This window comes from Polypterus senegalus, chromosome 13 (assembly GCF_016835505.1).
Source record: "Polypterus senegalus isolate Bchr_013 chromosome 13, ASM1683550v1, whole genome shotgun sequence".
Classification (NCBI taxonomy): domain Eukaryota; kingdom Metazoa; phylum Chordata; class Cladistia; order Polypteriformes; family Polypteridae; genus Polypterus; species Polypterus senegalus.
This window is the reverse complement of record NC_053166.1, coordinates 92,388,135-92,410,759: the sequence shown is the minus strand read 5'-3', so window position 1 is coordinate 92,410,759 and position 22,625 is coordinate 92,388,135. Positions and strand designations below refer to the sequence as shown.

The 22,625-nt window shown below is 35.8% G+C and overlaps 1 protein-coding gene across 1 annotated transcript in view; it reads right to left on the bottom strand.

Moving 5' to 3' along the window:
• LOC120541941 (butyrophilin subfamily 1 member A1-like) overlaps positions 1-22,355 on the bottom strand; it is a 51,802-nt gene extending 29,447 nt beyond the window's left edge. The window contains exons 1-2 of the mRNA XM_039773950.1: positions 22,238-22,355; positions 5,333-5,405 (exon numbers count right to left, since the gene is read on the bottom strand). Of these exons, the coding sequence (XP_039629884.1) occupies positions 5,333-5,390 (58 nt within the window). The 5' untranslated portion in view covers positions 5,391-5,405; positions 22,238-22,355. The remainder of the gene's footprint in view (positions 1-5,332; positions 5,406-22,237) is intronic.
• Positions 22,356-22,625: the final 270 nt, after the last annotated feature.

Here is a 22,625-nt window from a genome sequence, read left to right as displayed (position 1 = left end):
CATGATATTAACAGAATACCCTGTGATATTATAAATCAATGTGATAGGTTTCTGAATTCTTGCTTAAAACTATAAGAAACATGTCCCTTATGGATTAAGAAATATGGATTTATTAATCTTACCAGACAAAATCTAATGAAGATATTAAAGCTATAAGAATGTAGTTTCTTTATAACTAATGCAATGAACTTTACGAAAACTGCTAAAATTGGTTTTGTGTGTGTATATACAGAGAAGGGCACATTCCTTAGAAATGTGAGTGCCTGGTGGTTCTGTTTTTGGTATGCTCCTGTATGTCAAATTAAGATGTAGCCCTAATCTATGTATGACCTCAAAATGAACTGTTATGTTTTTTTCTGTTCTCTCTTTGGCTAATGAACAAGCTAGGTAATATAAAGAGGATTTTTTTCTTTTAAGCAGGATTGTCTATTCTGACCAGCCAGTGGCACTGAGATTGGGTGTGGTGGGTTGCTTGGAAGCTGCAGTCTCTCTAACTCACCAAGATTAAAGAAATTGCTTTTTATTTTAAATTGGTTTAGATTCCCGTTGTTTTTCGACTTCAGCGCTCACAATAGATATGAGACAAAGTAATGCCACCTTAGCAATCTAGAGAAGCAACTGAACAGATACTTAAATCTTTTTGGTGTTAACCCTGAGTGTGACTCAGCTTTAAATTCTATGTACTTACAGTTAAGACCAAGTCAAATTCAGGTTATGTGCAATGATATACTTTAGAGTGTTAAGCCTGAATATCTCTCAGTACAGTATTCTGCTGGAATCTTGTAGATAAAATAACATAATGCAGCAAATAATCACGAGAATTTCTATGTGTTTTGCCACTCTATGGTAAAACTCATCAATATTTATTTGTGGGATGGTGCCTTCAACCCAAACATGACAGTGTGTAAATAAGAAGCTTTAAAGCCAGTTAAAGTACAAAATAAAATTGAACCGTTAATTGAATCAAGTGATAGTGATGACAATATGAATTGGTTATTAGATGTTGTCACGGATAGTTTATATGATGTACACCACGCAGCATATTTAGTGATGTATACACCGTACAATGAATTGTTGCGGTATCCCTGGTGAATTCAGTTGCTTGAATGTTCACGGTAGTGCAGGCAGGTGCATGGCAAAAAGGCAATATGTGATCAAGTAGAAAGACAAGAAATACATTAGTCTCCTTAACACTGTTCACAATACAGCGACAGTCATTCAAGTTAGGAGAATTGTGGGAGTCACTAATCCTTGTGCTCTGGTAGCCTACAGTAACATAGAAGGCAAATCAATCATGTGGCACTGACATTCTATACTCTGATGCTCAAACGGTTTATATATATATATATATATATTTAAAAAAAAAAAGGCTGATCACAAAAACATACACCTGCAAATTGGGACTAAAATGCAGCTTAATAAAATGAGCTCCTTCCCAGTCCATCTTGGAGGTGATCTCATCAGACCTGCCTCTACTTCAAAGAATCTTGGTGTCATTTTTGATTGATTCCTCCCTCTCTTATTCTGCCCACGTAAATCACATTAAGAAACTTTCTTACTTTCACCTCCGTAACATATTGCATGTTCGCACCTTCCTCTCCTTTTCTAATGCTGAGAAACTTGTCCATGCTTTTATCACATCCCGCATCAATTATTTTAACTCGCTGCTGGCAAGCGTGTGGTGTTATGGGTCCACAGCTCGCTTAGTAAAGGCCATTTAAATAAATAATCACCGAGCTCGTAGCTTCGTGAGGGGGCGTAGTAGTCGTAGCAAACCACGGGGCGATATGCGGTGTGGTCGTTTCTCACCGTGTGCACAGGTGAGGAATTGCCCACATCTGTGATTGTTCCCGTGGCTAATGTGCTGCGGCTGCTATGGTCCCTCGGCTGTATAAAAGAAGCGCGAGTCGGTTGAGAAGGGAGGAAAAGGAAAGAACGAGAGAGAAAAGGAAGAAAGGACGGAGGTTACAGGGAGCGAGGAAGCAAGGCAGTGCATGAGAGAGACAGAGACACGCGGAGCATGTGGGCGAGCGAAATAGCGCTCGTGGGCAGCTGCGAGGAAGCTGGGTGTTAGGCCTACACCCAGTTGTTGGAGTTGATGTTGCTCCCGCTGAGCGACCAGGTAGCAGGAGTGACCAGGGGAAGGCGACTGGCCACGGAAGGCCGGAAAGGCAGCGGGAGTCGGGAGGCTTGGTCGGGGAGTATCCATCGTGAGCGTCCTGGCCGTTGGATTAAACCAAGTCTCGGGACTGGGATGAGTGCCAGACCGAAGCCAGGGATCGGGAGGTCTCCAGTCTCGTGTGAATGGATATAGGAGAAAAGGGCAGCTGCAGAGAGCGTCTTGCCTGCTGCTAAGCCCAAGCGGGAGAAGCAGGCGAGACGCTAACCGAAAAGAAGCACCGAGCTTGGCATTGTCGTTTGTTGAAAAGACTGCTTCCTGTAAGAAACGTTTTAACCTCTGGTTTTTAAAGGACTGTTTGTTTTTGTGTGTATGTTAACCTCCACGATTTCTTTTATGGATTATTTATTTATAAGACTTTGGAAAGCACTGCACTTTATTTGAACACCGTTTTTGATTGTCTTTTAAATAAAAGCACTATGCACATTTTTATACCATCCCTTTGCTATGTTGTTGCCTCCACTGTCTAGCTCACTCAGTGACATTATCAACGGTGTTGGGTTCAAGGGCTTCCTGAACAGCAATGGGAGTGTGGAGCCAAACCCGCATCGTCACAAGATGCCCCTTCTAATCTTACTGTATATCACAGCTCCAGCTAAATTCAAAACTTGGCTGCAAGATTCCTTACTCAAACCAGCAGCAACAAGCACATCACACCCATTCTGCTCCGTCTTCACTGGCTCCCTGTGTCTTACAGAATCGAATATAAAATCCTACTAATAACCTACAAAGCCATAAATAACCTCGCGCCAAACTACATCAGTGACCTTCTCCATCACTATGTGCCTGCCCGCCCACTAAGGTTCTCTGATTCTGGCAATCTTGTTGTGCACCACACTAATCTACTCTCCATGGGTGACAGGGCCTTCAGCTGTATAGCACCCAGACTCTGGAATGACCTACCGAATTGAATCAGATCAGCTGACTCCATGAATTCATTTAAAGAACAACTCAAAACTCATCTGTTCAGGAAGGCTTTTAGCTCTACTTGACTTTATTACCCTTCTCTCAGTTTACCTCTCTGTCAAGATGCTCATGTAACCTGCATGTGTGTGTGCTAGACCATCAATTATGTTGTCCATTAGGCTTTCTCTGAATTTACTGTCTTAATCTTCTTTATTTATTTATTTGATTTGTACAATGCTATATACCGTATACCCTGCCGTTCTTTCTTATATTCTGTAAGTGCCCTGTGCATGGGAAAGGCGCTATATAAATAAAATGTATTATTATTATTATACTACAAATAATTTTTGATCCATGAAACCCCTATGAAAATGTAAAAAAATAAAGATTATGAAAATCAGCTATGTGAAAATATTTTTTCCAGTACATATTTCTAAATATACTATATGCATGAACAGTTTAGATTTCTATAAAATAATAAAAATGTTTCATGGTTCAAACCTATTAAATGTAAATGAGTAGGATATACTTCCATTGTATGAAACAAATTATGTGGTATAGGGTTTGGTAAGATAGTTTTAATGTTTAGGTGTGACACTTAGCTTATTTTGAGATTTTGTTTTTGTTGCAGTGACAGTCGAAAAGCTACTTTCACCTAAGCATGTACAACCAGACTAAAGTAAGAACTGAAATGTTTACTTGTTTAAATGTCCACATTCACTATGAGTTTTTACCTTACATTTATCAAAATGTAAACTTGTCTTCAAAATGTTTTGATATGACACGAGGAAAGATATTATCTTTTTCATTTGTAGTCGGATCATTTTTTACTTGTTCATTACGATTAAATGGTTCCAGAATCTATAAAAAAAAACCTTCTCTAGAGTCCTAACTTTTAGAAAAATAATTTTCATGTTTAACCAATGACATTTCTGTAAATGATTCATCAGAATGTGGTTTAGGTGGCAGAAACTGTATGCTCTTTCTGTCTCATTCATTTGGTCATTTAAGCTTTGAAATTATGAAAAAAAGTTATTTTCAATTATCTTTAATATGCAAAGTTTAATTTTCTTCTTTGGATCTTTTATTCAAAATGGATACTCTCTAGTACTGATCCTTCCATTGCTGTTGCCCTTCAACACACTTAGAAGCCCTGATGATTAAGGCCAATATGAAGCGCTTAAAGCATATTAATAGATTGTAAATTAAAGGAACGCAATTTGAAAAATAGGAATGGTGACACTATAAGTTGAGTCTAGTCAAATTAATTTTTTGAAATATTATTATGCAAATCACAAGTCAGAAAAATCAAGACTTGAGTTTGCCACCTTTGGTTAAGAGAAACACATTCACAGAGACTACAAAATAGCATACTTCATGGATGAATACTAATATGCAAATGCTAAATTAAGTTTTTTGATTGATTTTGGTGGCAAACTAATGTTAACGATTTTAACAACTGATGAATGTAATAAAAACATATACAGTATGCAATACATTATAATTGTTAAGATTAATTGACTACAGGTAACATCAGTCCAACTAACTCCCTAATTCAAGATTTGTACACAAGCTAAGCAATAGAGTCTTATGACTTACATAAGGTTCCCTGAAAACAGCCTAAAGTCTATTTTACAAGAGCTCTGAAATAATAGATTAATGTAAAACAGACAAGATTGATTGATTTAACAAAGGAAGTCTTAAATTTGGATAAATGTAAAAAGGAAAATAAAAACAAGAACAAGAAATAAAACACCATGCGTTTATGACATTAGAAATTTGAATCAATCTGAATCATTCATTAAACTCATACAAGTTTGTTAAATCAGCTTTTGTTTAAAAAATAAATCTTAGAATAGCAAACGTTATAACCCTAACCAGGGAATTTTCTAACATACCAGAGTTTAAAGGCATGTTAGAAAAACAGCCTTCAAGAGTTTGTTTAGATGAAAATATCCTGAATTATCTTGGATTTCACTAATTCAACAATACACATATAATTTTGAATTTTAAGCACTATTTTTCAGGTACTCAAGAGAAATGTTGAAAGACCAAATTTAGAATGTACACATTAAACAGCTTATTGCCCTGCAGTTTAACAATTGTTGTTTATGTTTACTGTTTGTGCAGCAGACAACCTAACTGGTTTGGCACCTTGGTCTTCTTGGCTTTATTTTGGAGTTAAGATATGCTTGAGTATGTCTTTTATGGTCATAATATATATTAAAAACAAAACCTTCATCTCACCTGCTGCTGAAGAGTGTAGAAAGAAGATTAGTACTTCTATGAACAACAACTTCATCATTAGTCTTGGTAAAATCTGTATACAAAAATGGCAAAATTACAATTTCATTTTAGGAGGAACACTGCAGATTTTGACAACTGATGGCAAAAAAAACACGTACTTCCCACAATGCATCATTACAAATGTAATTACAAATTTATAAAGTTTCAACTACAATAGTCTTAAAAGAATCAAGCGACAATATGAAGTTTACAAAAGCATTTCAATAACTACTCCAGATTAATACAAGTATTAATAGACGTTTTACTTTTGCTATTTCTGTAAGAAAAGCAACAAATCAGAAATATCTGATATAATTTAACAGATTAGTTGCAATGACTTGAAAAGTTTTTAAACAATAACTGTGTTTCCAAATCTAGTAGAACTTTACTGTCATGCCACTCTTGGTACTTATCACTTTACTAAAATTTAAAATAATAGAACAGAAAAGTTTACACTTGATTCCTAATGTTAAACTTACTGCTTGTGCATAAAACCCAATTATAACTAGTACGTTCAAAAACATAAGTATTAGTTGTTAAATCAATATTGTTCATAATCAGTAATTAATTGACATCATTTCAAATTCCGTAAAAGTAAATTAGATTTAAGATTCGAACGCCCTTAAGAATTAATAGATTCATTTCAATTCAAATTTTTATCTTGAAGACAATCTTTTGTACTAACTTTTACATTCTTCAGAACATATATTATGATATAGGTTATAATACCATCTTCTTAAGAATTTAAAATAAACGTTCAGCCACAGTAATTAGCTGGTTTATTTCATACTTTTCAAATCATTTTCCATACATACTAAAGTCTGAAAACAGAATTCAAGTTAGACATGTTGTCCCTTGTGGTTCTGTACTAGAACCACTTTTTTTTGTATTTACTGCAATTATGATATGTAATTTGGAAACATCAAATATCTTTTGTGCAAGTTTGACACTGAACTATATAAATCAAGTAAACTGAATCACACATTTTTAATATATCAATAATTAACTACATTAATCAGGTAAAGTATATAGTAAATTGCAATTATTTCTATTTAGATTTCAATTTAGATACAAAAAATAAATTTCAATTAAAAAAAAAATTAGTTTAAAATTTTAAAAAACAAATACAGCATAGGGTAATATTGCTCAATACTGTGCAACAGTGTTTACAGATGAACATCTTTTTAATAATGGCCTTGTATGGATTCCTAAAACAATTATATGTGAATTTCCCCTTGGGATTAATAAAGTATCTATCTATTTATTCAGTAACCATCTATAACTTTGAGAGTCTACCTAGCTCACATAAGGGTTAAAATGACTTAACTTAAGAGGTTCAAGAGAGATACTTAAATTGGCACAAGGAGAAATAAAACTTCTTACAGAGTCTCAACAAATATAAAAAAATAACACCCCAAAAAAAAACACAAATAAGAAAAAAATAAATAAAAAATAACTTCTGTAATAAGACAGCAATCACAGTGAGGGATTACAAAAGGCATAGTGCCATAGGAGTAAAGGAGCCCCAGTACGGTTTCTTGACACACTTCTGTTGAGCAACTTGTTGACTAAAAGTACTTAATGATAAATGTGTCAAAGAGAGGATGTGCAACTTTGTTCACAATGGCCATTAGTCAAAGTGATCCATAACTGAGCCTGCCTTCTTACTGAGCTTGTTCAATCTGAAGCAACTTTACCAGTTCAGCATACTGCACCTTAGAAAACTGCACTGGCAATTGCTGACTAACAGAACATGCAAAGTCTGCCACTACCCACAATAAAGAAAAAAATAATCTGCTCTACCCTATCTTATTTAGTTTCTTTGTGCAACTATACCAATGCAGCCTATCACCAATGTGCGTAGGAGTTCTTTGGTGCGGTGAAAGCCAATAAGCAGCTCCTTGGTTTTGTGAATGGTGAGTAAACATTTCTTTTCCAACCAAGAAAGTTCTCCACCTGAGTCCTATACAGTACTGTGTTTCATTCCTGTCATCAACACACACCATTACTGCAGAATAATGTGAGAATTTCTGCAACTAACCTGACCTAGTGTTATATTTATTGTCCACAGAACACACAGGATGAAAATAAAAGGTGACAGTACTATTCCCTGTACTCTTTGTATTTTCCTTTATACTTTTTCAGGCTCAAACCATGGTCTGCTGGACTTATAATCCATTATCTAGAGTACTACAGGCTCATCCACCTGCATGTTCATGAACTTAATGAACGTACCATCCAGCCATCCCCGTTAAGTAGTATTGAAGGCATTAGAGAAAGTAAAAACAGTGCTACCAGCTATGTCCTTAGGTGAATAACCCTTGCAGAATACTGTAGATCACCGGATTTTACACTGCAGTGAGCCCAAATGGTCTTACACAAAAGTGCTCATATAGTCCAGGACCAGCCTTTCGAAAGTCTTCCATGAAGTTGGGTGCAGGGACCATTGGGTCTGTACTTATTAGGTATAGATCTATTTGGCTTTTTTCGGAATTGGAACAATATAGGATGTTTTCCATAGCAGTCGTAAAACCTGACCAACTTTTCAACTTAATTTTAATAGAGGACTTGTAATACCAGCTTAACAACATGGCAGTTTAATCTTGCCTGTGAATCTCATTTTCAGTTTGTTCAAGAGCACTGGAGGTTAGTATTAACCAGTGAACTAATAAAACAAACAGCAATACTAATAAAAACTGAGCAATTTATTAAATCAAGAGAAAGAAACAAACATTAACATTTGACTTGTAATACTTTAAAACCGTACAGTATGTCCATGCAAAGAACATTTTCCAGGGGAATGAAATTTTGTGAGGAATTTAAACAAACATTCTTCTTTACATGTGATCTGAAATGTTGATACCAAAAAGTAAATGGACAAAAAATACATTTTTATTGTAAATTTAAAACTACATGAACAGGCCTATGCTGTGACAGCATAATAGGTATTGGAGGTGTTGGGATTGTACTCTATATGCAATTCTAGTGCATCCTGCAAAATGATTTTAGTTGATGACTTAACCATGTACCCGAAGTTAGACCAAGGGTAATGGAAAATAATGTCTTTGTGGTCATTATAAAAGCAAATGGTTTTGAGGAAATGTATAAGAAATTTCTTTATCCTGATATATAAAATTAGTTTAGACTATTTTATACATGAAGTAATGTTTCTTTAAAAGTGAACCATAACAGAGAACACTGTTGAACATGCAAATTACTTTTCCACACCTATTTTTTATTAAAAATCCAGTCTACAATCATCCTACCCTAAAGCATCGGTGCTGTGAAAAGTCCAAGGTATTCATACACACCTTCACTAAAGAATGGCCAAGCTTAAACACATGCATGGTTTTGATCAAAGTCAACATCAAAAGGTATATTATATTAAGCTAAAGAAAAAAAAAACACCACCTTATTTTGTGTTGATAGTGATATAAATCATCATTTATTGTCTGACATATCTTTTTCACAGTCAAAAATACAATACTGTAGGGCTACTGAATCTATGGAAGTATAGTCAAAGATTAAAGCTGTTGTTCCAGCAGATATGCACAGACTGGTTGTTGTTACGCCCCTACCATTCCAATCTCTCTATTATAAAAAGTAGTCCTGGAAAGCAAAAGCAAGGTGACGATATGCGAGTTCTCGGTAGACATTTAAAAGACCCGTGAGACAAAAGAGACTTGCCACGGAGCGTCTCTCAGGGACCATAAACATGAGACTTGGTGCTAAGAGTTTGTCCCAGGGCTGTCTCGCAGGGACGTGGAAGACAAGATTCTTGAAAGACACGCCCTACTTACAAAAGATATATAAAAGCACACCATCAAAAAACAGTCAGTCGTAGTAAAAGTACATAGTGCACACAGATCATGTGCTCTCAACAAATATAAAGCATATAAGGACAATACAGAGAATAGAGACCCAAAGGCGTTGGAGAGAAAAAAAAAAAAAGGCAGATAGATTATGAAAGCAGTGGAATTCAAAAGGCTCAAACAAACGATGGCGTGATACACAAACAGAGAAAGGTACAGAATATGAAAGCAGTAAAATTAGAATATATTGTAACATCCAAGCCAGGTTGAAGCCTTTTTGGTTTTATGTGGCTGTTCGGTCCAATTGAGGGAGGGCGGAGTACAGCACGGAAGACTATAGCAGGGTATTGATTGATGCCGTAAAAGGGGTTTGGGGGGGTGGGTTGAGGATGCGGAGGATGAGGGATTGGAGAGGGTGCTAGAAAGTTGTGTTGGGGTTATGAAGTCAGTGATTGTGTGGCACTTTTATTATGTCAGTCAGTACAGTATCAAAGAAAAGATCGCATTACTGAAAAACAAAAGGTGATTAATCATCAGAACCAGGTGTAATTGAAAAAAGAGCAGGACAAATCAAGATCAGAAATAAAAGGCAAAGAGTAGACAACAAAGTAATTTCGCATTTGCATCATTCAATACACAAAACGTGGATATACACAATAATAGAACATGTGCTATGGGAACCTGTGGTCCCGGAAAACAGTTAAAGCAACAAACTGAATTTCAAAGAATACACAATTTGGTCAGGTCTAAAGTTATGATCACGGAGAAGCGATACAAATTTTAGCAGGCAAAAAGAAAGATAATGTATATATTCCGAGAATATCATTACACATCAAAGGTGATCGTGATATGCCATTCGTATTAAAATGTTTACAGTTTACCGTGAGAATAGCTTTTGCTATGACAATCAATAAATCACAGGGACAAACATTAGAAAAAGTTGGATTATTTATTAAAGAAATAGAAACAATATTCACTCACGTGTAGTTATACGTTGCGTTGTCACAATGTATCTCCAAAAAATATTGTTTTTAATGAAGCTTTTAAGTAAAAGTGCAAATAATTAAATTGAAACAATTCCAAAGAAAAAAAAAAATTAAATTGTATATCCGATTAACCAAATACAGGGGTTGCGAGTGAAGCCCCCTAGTGTTTATAAATAAAACATTTCTCCAGCAACAGCTAAACCAGTGTACGTTAGAACTTTAGTCTTTGACTCTACTGCCAAAGACTCAACAATCCTACAACATAGAGATATTTTTTACTTTGATGGGTTCTTGCACAGAAACACTGTTTTCTGCTTAAGTTTACAGTGGAGGGTATGGTGCATGGAGGAAAAGCTTAAAAACTTACCAAATACATCCATTTTTATTCCACAAATGCCTTAGCTTAAAAAAAATGAATGTACATATTTGGCCTGCCACACTTCATTATACCAGTATTTCTCAACCTTTATGGTCTTGCACTCCAGTGTTGTCTTTTTAAATTCACTGATTACCTACTAGTAGCAAATACAAACTTCTCCCTTGGTGAACCAAGCACGATCGTGGGTCCTTTTTGATGAAACAAGCTCACTTAGAAATGGGGAAATACAGTATAGTGACCCCTGTGACCCTAGTCCATGATGGCAATTAAAGTATGTGTATCTATGACCCACATAACCTCAACAGCATTGACCTGTACATGTTGTGACCAATATACGGCTAATATGACACACGGCCAAATGGGCGGTCCTAAATGGAGCGCAAATAGAAGTACAGTAAGGGGATGCACAGATCTAATGGACCAGAAACTGCTTCGGAGATTTTTTTGGAGGAGTTGTACTTTTATCCTGGACTGAAAAAGAGTCCAGTTTTGTTTTATTTGAAGGCTGCTGATGCCCTTACATGGACTGGAATTGACTGTGTATGTGTATATATATATATTAGGGTAACAGTGTTTTCCAATTTTTCATCTTTTTTTTTTCTTCATAATTAAATTTTGTCTTGTCACAGGATTATTTATACGGTTTTTGTGCACCCTTTTACATCAGCAACTGTTTTTTTTCTCTACTCTATTCTGGAATAATAAACTTACCTTTTTTTTTGAACATCTGCCTCTCATTACCCCCTCAGTCCTGGTCGGTCCCAAACTATTAGCAGGCCATCTGCTTTAGTAGATGGCTTGTGACAGTATGTTTCACTGAATTTACTGTTCAGATTCATGTATATAGGCAGTCAGCTCACCATAAACATTTTAACAAAGTGATGATTATGTGTCTCAATTTAACAAAATTTACTTAAGCTTCTTCTAAAAACACTGCAAAAAACACTGCATATTCAACTCCTGCTGTGCAGTTGCGCAGCTTCACTGAATGTTCGACTGCCAAATTTTACAGCTCCCACTCTTACAAACATTGTAAGACACGGTTAAGACAATGATTAAAACATGAAGCTGTGTAATAACTGCCAGTTATTTTACCCTGGTATATTGTAAAAAACGGTAATCAAACCATCCCTACTGTGAAGTATAAATCAAAGGAGGCTATACTTAAACTATACAATGTACTTGAAGTCTTTCCTGGGATTCTGTGTGTAGTTTTATTATATTTCTAACTTTACTTTTAAAAGTTTAAGAAAATAAAAATTAAAATGTTCCACCAATACAGAAATATAACTTTTTTGTGTATTTAACACTGTTGAAACAATGGGATATTCCAAAATAACAATGATAGAGAATGTAATTACATAAACCAGAAGAGGGCACAAAGAACATGTTTTTTTAAACGCAATTTACAATATCATGTTGTTAAAATTTGTGCCTAGGCGGTATTAGTTGTGACTGAAGCAACTTTTATAGACAACAAATTCAAACTTTAGTAATGTAAACATTACGAGAGGGGGGTATGGTCAAAAATCTGTACAACTGGTATAAATAAAAATTGACATTTTGATGGATACCAGAATAATACATTTTTATATATGTACTTTTCAGACTGAAGTACGCTTGTTTAAAAATAAATGTGCAGGAAGATTCACTTGAAAGAGGCCCAAAATATTCTGTAATAACTCTCGCTAGGACAAAGCAGCATGCAATGTGCTTTTTCAGTATATGAAGCTTCGAACAAGCCTAGAATGCCCGTGTCGGAGCTCTGTCCTGACATTTAACCACCGTTTGCAATTTCTGGGTGGATACCTCCCATACCCCTTCACTCAGTCACTCGACTTCTCATCAAGAAGGTGGTGGACAGTATTGAGCAGAGTGTCTTCATGGTGCGAACCAACTGGGTCACCAATTTGTTTAAGTGATGTCAGAATCAACTGGATGAACGCGAGTTGTAGGAAGGTTACTTCCAGCAAGATGGAGCAATGTGTCACACATCAGCAAGGAGCATAGCAGAAATTGCGTCCTTCTTTGGCAATAGGGTAATTTCAAAACGGCTTTGGTCACCATGGTCGCCGGATCCGACACCACCAGACTTCTTCCTTTGTGGTGTGCTCAAAGGAAAAATCTACCAGAACACACCTCACACTGTGGAAGATTTAAAGGAAAACATCCAACATGACATTTCTGCTAATCCCCCTACCAAAAAGGGATACTTGCCGATACATTAAGGGACATGGAGCACAACATCAAAATGTGTCTGGCAGAAAACGGAAACCAATTCCAGCATTGCATGTAATGCAATTGATTACACATACGTCAAGGTATATAGCAAATTTTTTGGCTCAGATTGCTTCATCCTAACAAGAGTTACAACAGAATATTCGGGGCCTTTTTCGAGTGAATCTCCTTGTACTGTTGATCAATTATTCACACACAAATAGAACCCATACCAGATATACTTCTCCCTGGAAGTAAAAGTGGAGCTTCGTTCTCAGTCTCCCCTGCTGCTACTGCATCCAAGCCAAACACAGCACAAGATACTGTACTGCTTTTTCTCCCCATCTTACTTTCCTATTTGCATTGACTTATCAGTCATGTCCAGCCACACAGCACTCTGGGTATTATTTTTAAAGCGATGGGCTCAATTACTAAACACATTTCACATACAAGTATGTCTACAAAGACATTACCTTTAAGGGAAGAACATGCCATCAGAAATAAAATAAAATAATTTCCTGTTTCCTTTTATACAAATATATTTGCTTGTTTTGTATTTTACATTAAGGACGCTCCGATTTTTCATTTATTTATTTTTTTAAAAAGGCAGATACCAGTCACCGATTTCATGTTACGGAATTGGCTGATTCCGTACCGATTACAATTTTTTTTTCTTTATCTCTTTCAAAAACTTTTCACACTAAGCTCATGTATAGCCAAATACTAAGAATCATTATTTCCAACATTAAAATGTTAACTTTGGTATTTGTATAATTAAACTATGTACCACATGTGTTAACTGTATTTTTTTTATTGACAAAATTAAATTCTGTAGGCTTTTTGTTCAGTGACTATGATAACACAAAATTAAATTAAATTTCCTTAAAATCCACTGCATCAATTTTGTTAAAATGACACTTTCTTCTTTAAGGAAATTTACTGGACAAATTCAAATTTTAACTGAGATATCTCAAGGGCACTGTACAAATTTTTGAAATTAATAAATGGACTAGCACATTTTCAAAACCATGACTCAAAATGCAGTTGCAAAACCATGACTAGAAGAACTAAGCATATTACCCCTATTTTAACAGGACTACACTGGTTACCTTTTTCTTTTAGAATCAATTTTAAAACACTTTTATTGGTATTTAAAAGTTTTAAATGGACAAACACCTTCATATATTTCAGAGTGACTGACTAAATACACTCTAAATAGGTCCTGAAGATTATCATGCGCCTGCTTCCTAAACAATCCCTAAAGTAAAATGCAACAAATATGGAGAAGTAGCCTTCTGTTTTTATGCACCAAAGATTTGGGACAACCTGCCCTTAGATATTTGTCAGGCCTCTTAGTATTGTTAAAAAGCAGCTAAAAATATACTTTTACACCCTGGCTTTTAGTTAGTTTTCATTGTGTTATATTCATGTAGTTTTAATTTTACTTTTACCTATCTTTTATCTTAATATGATTTCTTAATGTTTGATTGTGTTCTTATATTCTTACTAGGGGGTTCCCCCGTGCTCACTTCGCTTGTCAGCCACTTTACGTCTCTGCCACTCATGTTGTGAAGAGGGGGGCTGAACAAACCCCAAGGAGAAGCAGTCGCTCCTCCGAAACCCTCTCTTAAACCGTGATACAGTGGGAAACTGTTTTTTTTTCTTAACCACCAACTAATTTTTAATTTATAATTTAAAAACAGAACAGGAATCTGAAAATCTAACAATATTACATTAAAGTTCGATAAACTCTGAAAAGAATGATACCAAAAATATATATGTAGGTTTTAAAATAAGCCGGATTTAAAACGTGACAAAAAATGTGACATAAAAATGTCACAGTTGCACTTTTAGACTTAGGATTTTATATATTAGTAGATTGATTCTATTTTGTTTATATTTTATTTTTTTACTGTGTTATTTACACTCTCTGTAAAGCACTTTAAGCTGCATTCAATTTTATTTTATAACATCTGTCATAAATTTATCAGTCTTAAAAGAGAAAAAAACCTGTTGCAACCTAGAGAGGGGTAATTTCAACTTGTATATTTCCATACACACTCCTGGCTGCATACAAATCTTCAGTTGAAGTTTGTGAAATGTTGTGAGAGTAATGAGTAGCAAATTCAGGCAAAGTACTACCATGACATGCTATCTAGATTGGTCTTTTCAAAGGAAAAAGTGTAGCTGGAAACTTCAACATAGACTCCTTCAGCTGTTTTTACTGTTATGTTTTTTTCTTCAAAACCTTGGAGTTTAATGCCGGGCACACACTGTGTGATTTTTAAAAATTGTGGTAAAGCAGCTATTTACACTGCACAATAGTCCCGCCAGTCGTATAATTGGTCAAAATGTGCAAGCACATTTGGTCTGACTGATATGCCAGGACGTTTGTGCAAAAAACTATATATCTACATAGCCCTAATAGTCTGTTCTACCCGTGGACATTTTGCAATAAAACTTTATCTGTTCAAAAACAATAAGACCATAAGCTTCTCTAAATGTCAAAGAAAAGAGGTGTTCCTGGCACTTGCTGTTTTTGTGCAGTAAAATCACAAAGAACAGAAAAGAGCGTAGACAGACACATGGATGGTTGGGAAGGTGCTGACAAAATTGTCTATTTTCCAGGTGGACTTGGAGGTATGCAATCTATGCAATTCACTATTGTCTGTGTTTATTTTTTCTTCTGCCAGTTAACGTATCCTAAGATACTTTTGTTATTTGCCATTTAGTTGTATATTATTTTTTGCTATATGATAGCTAGTATTTTGAAATCAAAAAGGAGAAAATGAACATAACAATGGCAATGCCCAATGTATATTGTACTACGGTTGCTGCACATGGCAACATTAGAAAATTAGGTTATAAGACTGCTCTCACTGCAAATGACAGAAATTCTTCCACTCGTATGACTGCCCAATTGTAAAACGAAATTGGGCACTGCAGCCTCTCATACTGCACATGAAACAACGGCCAATGAAGCTGAAATTCGATTTGACTCAAAACATCAGTCGGTTACAGCAAATTCGTCTTAAAATTATACAAAAATCCTGCAGTGTATGTTCAGCATAAGAAATACAAGTTAAAGTTAGCAATAAACAATCTACAACTAACAATATCACAAAAATGCAATTCTGACATCACTTGAGTTGTTTATGAAAGGGACTTCAGCCACCACAAGCCTATTTGGGACCTTATTTAACAACATAATATTGTAAAATGCTATTAAAAAACTCATTACTTTACATACAGTATTTAAAACATGCATTAAATTATATCATTGTTACCATCATTCTTTCTAAATAGGTTTCATTCCTAGAAAAATATTTACAAATATATGTGATAACCAGGAGATGTGGAGTCGGTGCTAGAACAGTAAAAATGTACTGAGACTAAATGTAAATTCTAATATAAGGTGTTAAAATTTCCAATTTTATAAATATCAATTTGATTAAACTATTTTTTCTTCCAGCCGTTAGGTAAAAATATAGCCTCTTTTTTAAATTTCCAAATTGTCTTATTTTTGTTTGCAACTTATTTAATAAATAATATGCAAAAGCGACAACAGCATCGCTATAGCCTTTAAACCCAAGGGTTAACAGGTTGGGGTGCTAAAAAGTATTATTCACATTGGTAGTGATGAAATGCATTGTATCTTGCATTTTATACACTTTCAATCAACCTTGTAAATATAGTAAAAACATAGTAAATATAGGAGTCTAATTACAAGTAGAGGAGTCAGAGTTGGTGGTATGATAAATTGAGGAGTTGGAATTGTGTGTGCGGATTCCACAGCCCTGGTGATATATGTTTCGTTAATGAATAGACTACATTAAAAAAATGAACCAACTTTCAATACAGTTAACTAACAGCTATGTCACGTTATTCAAGATTTTCAGTCATAGCCTTCATTGAACCAATCTTAGCAAGTCGGTGGCAGCTGGTGGTACGCTCTCATGAATTTAGTTGTCTAATGTTACATACCCAATAACTTACTCCGACTAGCCTGTGATTAGCTCACATAAAAACATTTGGGTCACTGTAATCAGAATAATAAGTTTAATGTCACTGTGCTCTGTACAAAAAAAAAATTTTGTAAATCCACTCACATGTACAGGCCAGGCCAAAGTTAGCACACAGGGGCTCTCAGCATTTAGAACTGCTAGGCAAGAATTTGAAGAGAGAAAGGTACAACTATGAATGTGGGCATTGTACTAATACTGTATGTTAGAGATGAAACTGAACCCTCTCCTTGACTTGTTTGGAACCTAAGTAAGGGCCTGCACATGGAGAAAACAATATAAAAGACTTGGACAGCAGACAAGTCTTCGGACAGATGGATGAGTGATAATGTCATCTGTCCTTAAAATCCTTTCATCACAGTGATGAAAAATGGCAGACTGTATACATCAAGATCCCACCTTGGTAGTGTCTTGCTATGGCTTCCTTTCATCTGTAATGCCACAGAAATTGTCATTAAAGAAAGCTAAGTTATTTTCTCTTATGTGATTTCTTACAGCCATATTACTATGGGAGAGATATCACCTTTTAATATTATAGCTATATAGTTTTGGGTTACTTAAATTACAATTACAAAAGAACTTATTCCAACTAGGGAGCTATCGCCCACTACAGGGAACAGTAACTTTAACTGAGATCTTTGTGCATGAGATGCGGAAACCAATGAATGTTTATCTGGAAGTACACTGTACAATGCATTTAATGTAGTGACGAGGAATAAGAAATGTGGGTGTTTTGAATCTCACAAACAGAAGGGAAGCTGTCGCGTGTTTTACAAACCATGACAGAATGGTAAAAAGAAAAAGGACAGAGACTGTGGCAGATTTAGCCACAGCTTTCAGCCCTTCATATGGTGCTGGCTCTATCAGGCAGCAAGCTACTGACTGTCAGAAAAAGTGCAAGCACAAATGTACTAGAAGTCCAGCACATAATTGGCAATTGTGACATGGGGGGCAATTTTCAGCCATTTAAATTGACGTGATCAGCATTTTTGTTGTAAAAGATTAATCACTAGCTTTTTAGAGTTATGTAAAGTCTTCTTTTTTTTGGATCTTGTGATCTTCTTGATCACTTTTCAAACAGATTTTCAACTTGCAGCATAACTGATAAGCCAATAAGAGATCAGACTTTGGACTGGCTGTGTAGAGACTATGACTGTACATCATATTGTATCTAATTATTCATTGTGTGTTTTGAAACTTTTCCGGCACATTTTTGTATGAATTTCACAATTTGTCTTCTATCATTTGTTCATTTGAAAGGATTTTAGCTTCTCACTGATGTCTGCTGTAGAATAATAGGTCTTGAATGTAAGTCTGAAAGAATAAGTTTAAAATAGCAACAGCGATACTAAGGAAGCTAGGGGACTGAAACATCACAAATTAACCAAATCATGCATTGGGTATATGGAGGAAAAACGCACAGACCGAAGAACAACATGCAGACTCCACATAGACCAGTGATTCTTAACATTTTTGAGTCATAAACCCCTTTAAGAATCTGATAATAGCTGTGGACCCCCTTCCCCAGAAATATTCACATAAACACAACTTTGCATGCAATGAATACAATGTACTTTATTTATCGAGATTTAATGGTCTCATAAATATATGTCATACACAATTATTTAAAAGTTTAAAAGTAAACAATCTTAAAAAAAAAACAAAAAAAAAACACTCCTTTGTGTGCAAAAAGTAATGGCCACTCATAATTATGAAATACAATCCTTTTGAGGAAATTAAAACAGATCTACTACTACTACTAAGTTTTCAACTACCACATCTACTCTAAATCAATAGTATTGAGTTGTACAGTGAACACACATGTTAATTTGTAGCTGATCCTCACGGACCTCCTGAAACACATCCATGGACTTCCTGGGGGTCCACAGACCTCAGGTTAAGAACCCCTGACAAAGATAATGAGCTTTATTCCTTTCAACTTAAGTATTTAACAAATTAAGAAAGAATTAAAATCATTTTAAATGGAATTATTAAAGATTAAATAAATTTAGTACACATTAATTTAAAAATGTTATATTTTAGTAATTGAATCCTGCAACAAAGAATATCTCATGGCTGTGGCTTTTGTGAATTTCATGGTTAACTACAGCAACATAATCTTCCTCTGAATGGCAGGACATTATTATTGTGAGCCTACTCAGCACTTGGGATTCTTTGAGGTTTTCAAGGTAAACAAATCACCTTAGTCTAGGAAAACTTCTGCAATTTCTCATTCAGCCTGCGCCTTGATTTCAAACCATATCCATCCATCCATTTTACAACCATTATGACTGAAGATGCCAGTGCTTATTTTAGTAGTGCTGGGTTAAAAAAGTGAAAGGCAACACTTTATTGGGTACCAGTCTTTTGTAGCCGAATCATATTACAACAAATGTTATCTCCAATATAAAAATCCAGCCACACTGGCATTTCAAGTACACCGAATGGTGTTCAATATTCTTGGGATTTTATACAGAACTAGCCAACCCGCGGCGTACCATACACCGCATAACCAGGCCGGTCTTTTAATGATTTTTAAGCACTGGGAGAAATTTAACATTTGAAAAATCAGTAATGTAATAAATCAGCAAGAAAAGCAACATTGAAACAATGCTGGACGGAGGGATGGGGGTACACGGCGCGGAGTGTGGAACGGGAGGAGAGGAGAAGAATGTCCATTCAGCTCCCTCTGTCATGCTAATCTGATGATTTCTCATTCAGTATGCACTGCCCGCTCATGTGCCCACCTCCAACTCGTCACTTGAGTTGTCGTCTTTACACAGTCCAGATGTACCTCCACCAAGACACCCGACCACGGTAGTAGCGAGGTGGGAGGGGGGTGTGTACAAAGGGTTGGGACGCAACCAGTGGGAGCGTATGAGTCGCACTTAGTGGGAATTCCACGGTTTGCAGCCCGAATGGGGTTCAACGGCTTACACACGCTGGGTAGACACATGCTCAATGTCATGCATAACTATTTATTGAATGCTAAACACTTCTGGAAAGACATGGTTGTCTAAAACGGGTTGGTGTGAGAATACAACAGTAAGCGAATGAAAAGATGGAACTCTGGAGAGAGCAAAATACAACACAATAGTGAACCCGCGGCATAACAAACGCTGCATAAGTATTTATTGATGGTTGAACACTTCTGGAAAGACACAGTTGTCTAAAAAGGGAGGGTTTGAGGATACAACAAAGTGAATGAAAAGATGAAACTCTAGACTTTTCATTGCTCTGTGCGGTTTTGGCCGCCTTTCTATATATAATCCACCAAGACACCCATCGTATCCAATGGTCTTGGAGTTGGTGGGCGTGGCTCCTTCCTGCATGCGCCATAGGTGTCTCACTTGTCGGCGGCTTAGTGAATCCACGCCCTTTCCGGCGTGCTTTTCATGGTTGTCTTGCCTTTCCATGGGTGTCTTGGGTCTTTCAAGTCCCTCTTTACTAAGACTTGTTCCAAACAATCTGAGCTTTTCTTAGTGAATATATATATATATATATATATATATATATATAGATGCTTTACTAGTTGTTTTTAGATCATGGCTTAAGATGTATTCATTCGGCAAATGGTGGATGATCTTTATCTACCCAAAAAAAAAAATAAAGGGCAAGTTAAATTATTGTGATCTTTTGCAAATGTAAAATACATTTTCTTATTTATCATTGCCCTGTGGTGGGCTGGCACCCTGCCCTAGGTTTGTTTCCTTCCTTGCACCCTGTATTGGCTGGAATTGGCTCCAGCAGACCCCCCCGTGACCCTGTAGTTAGGATATAGCGGGTTGGATAATGGATGGATCATCATATATTAGAAGAGCACAGAAGGCTGCAGGCATCAGAATAAATCCAAATGCATCACCGATTTAAACTGAAGAGAATATGTTTAGTGCCATATTAACAAAGTGTACAGAAGATACAAGGAATATGTTAAGATGCAATGACATGTTCACAGCATGTAAAATACTTTGTTGATCAACCTAAATCAATGGCACATTATTACACTCTTAATAAAAAAGGTACCAGAGTGGATCTTCAAAGAAATGCCTTAGGGGAGCCATTTCTGGTTCCCAAAAGACCCACCCAAATGAAGGTTCCAGAAAGAACCTTTATTTAGATTTGTAACATGCTCTATACAGTAAATAACCAAGAAAAGAAGGGGAGAGATTTGTGAAATACCAATGGGTCGTGGTTTTGAAAGGACCCTAGCTGCATAAAACAAAACAAGCCATGTTTATGTTTTCTTAATTTGTTAATTTCATACTAGGTAGCTTACCAAACATTAAAGAATATATAATAATAATAATATAATAAGCAGAATATATAATAATAATAATATAATAAGCAGAATATATATATATATACCGTATATATTAAGTTTTTCAAAGCATAAAGAACCAACTTCACATACAAAGAACCTGTCCCAGTAGTAAATAGTGCTTGGTCAAGCAATGGCTCCATGAAGAACCACACCACCTAGTAAAGAACCATGTGGTGCCATTAAAGAACCTCTATATTTACGAGAGTAGAAGAAAAAAGGTAGATGCAAAGCAAAGTGTGAGACTTCAAAATATATACAGTATGAATTAAAAGCAAAAGCGAAACTTATGCAGGCAAACCCTTTAATAACTTTTCGTGCTTTCCAATATTACATGCCTGTCTAACTATCTCATGACACAATAAGTAATCGATGCGTTTCTAAAGTATTATCTGTTGTTTTCCGAATACATGTATACAGAAACTGCACAATACCTGCACTACTTGTAGTACAGCCAAAAGGGGGTTTAGACAGCTTATGTCCAAATTCAGATAAGGGTGCTGCAGATGTTTTACTTTCAAACAGAATAGTGTGAAAAAGTTGTACTAAGGGCATTAAAATAACTGACAGCATACTATTTATTCTCTTGTATATATGTGCGGGATTTCACAAACTATGAAAACGAAGAGCCAGGCCCCATGCGGCAACTTTTACAGAAACTCATCAGAACACTGAAGTGTCACAGTCGGGTCTTACATGATACACAATGTGTTGACAAACCCAAGCACACTTTATACTACAGCCTCATTAAGTATAAAACTGAAAAATAACTTCAATTAAGTTCATTATCAAGTAGTTAATAAACAAACATGGAGGTCTGGATAAACTTCACTTTCACTTTTGTTTTAGACGCTCACAAAATTGCCAAAGTCATGAACGGCTAAAATGGAATACAACTTAAACAATTAAAAAATAATAGCAATAACGATTATTAAAAATATATACATTTTCTCCTTGGTCACTTTTGTTTAATATAATTTCGCTGCGCTTTCTTAGCAGCTTCAATGCTATCAAGGCTCAGTGAAATCGAAATGAAAAATTTCAAAGTGCGGCAAGCACGGAAGTATCATTATTATTTAAAATAAGAAAAATGTATTAAAAAAAAAAAAAACGAACATAGACCACGCATTACCTGAGACGTTACACCTGCAATCAAGAAACTCTCGACTCACTGCTTTGCCGAGGTAACCCACGATGAAACCAAACAACAAGCTCAACCGTCTCAACGTCGATAGCGCGTAGTCAGCCCCGCCCACACATACAGACAGGCCCAGTGCAGTCTACAAAATACTATCAGCCGCAGTACTTCAACTGCGACAGTAGGCGAGTCCTATTTTCTTCTACCGTGTCACTCCCTATTAGATTGTGCTACTAGTGATACAAAAATATGTGGAGCAAGAAATAAAAATACACAAGTCAGGAAAAAATATTTCATGGGCATGTTTTGAGATAAACACCGGTTAAAGAGATTTTAAACTGAAATTCGAGAACTACGTTGAAAATGTTTTCTCTTTGAAATA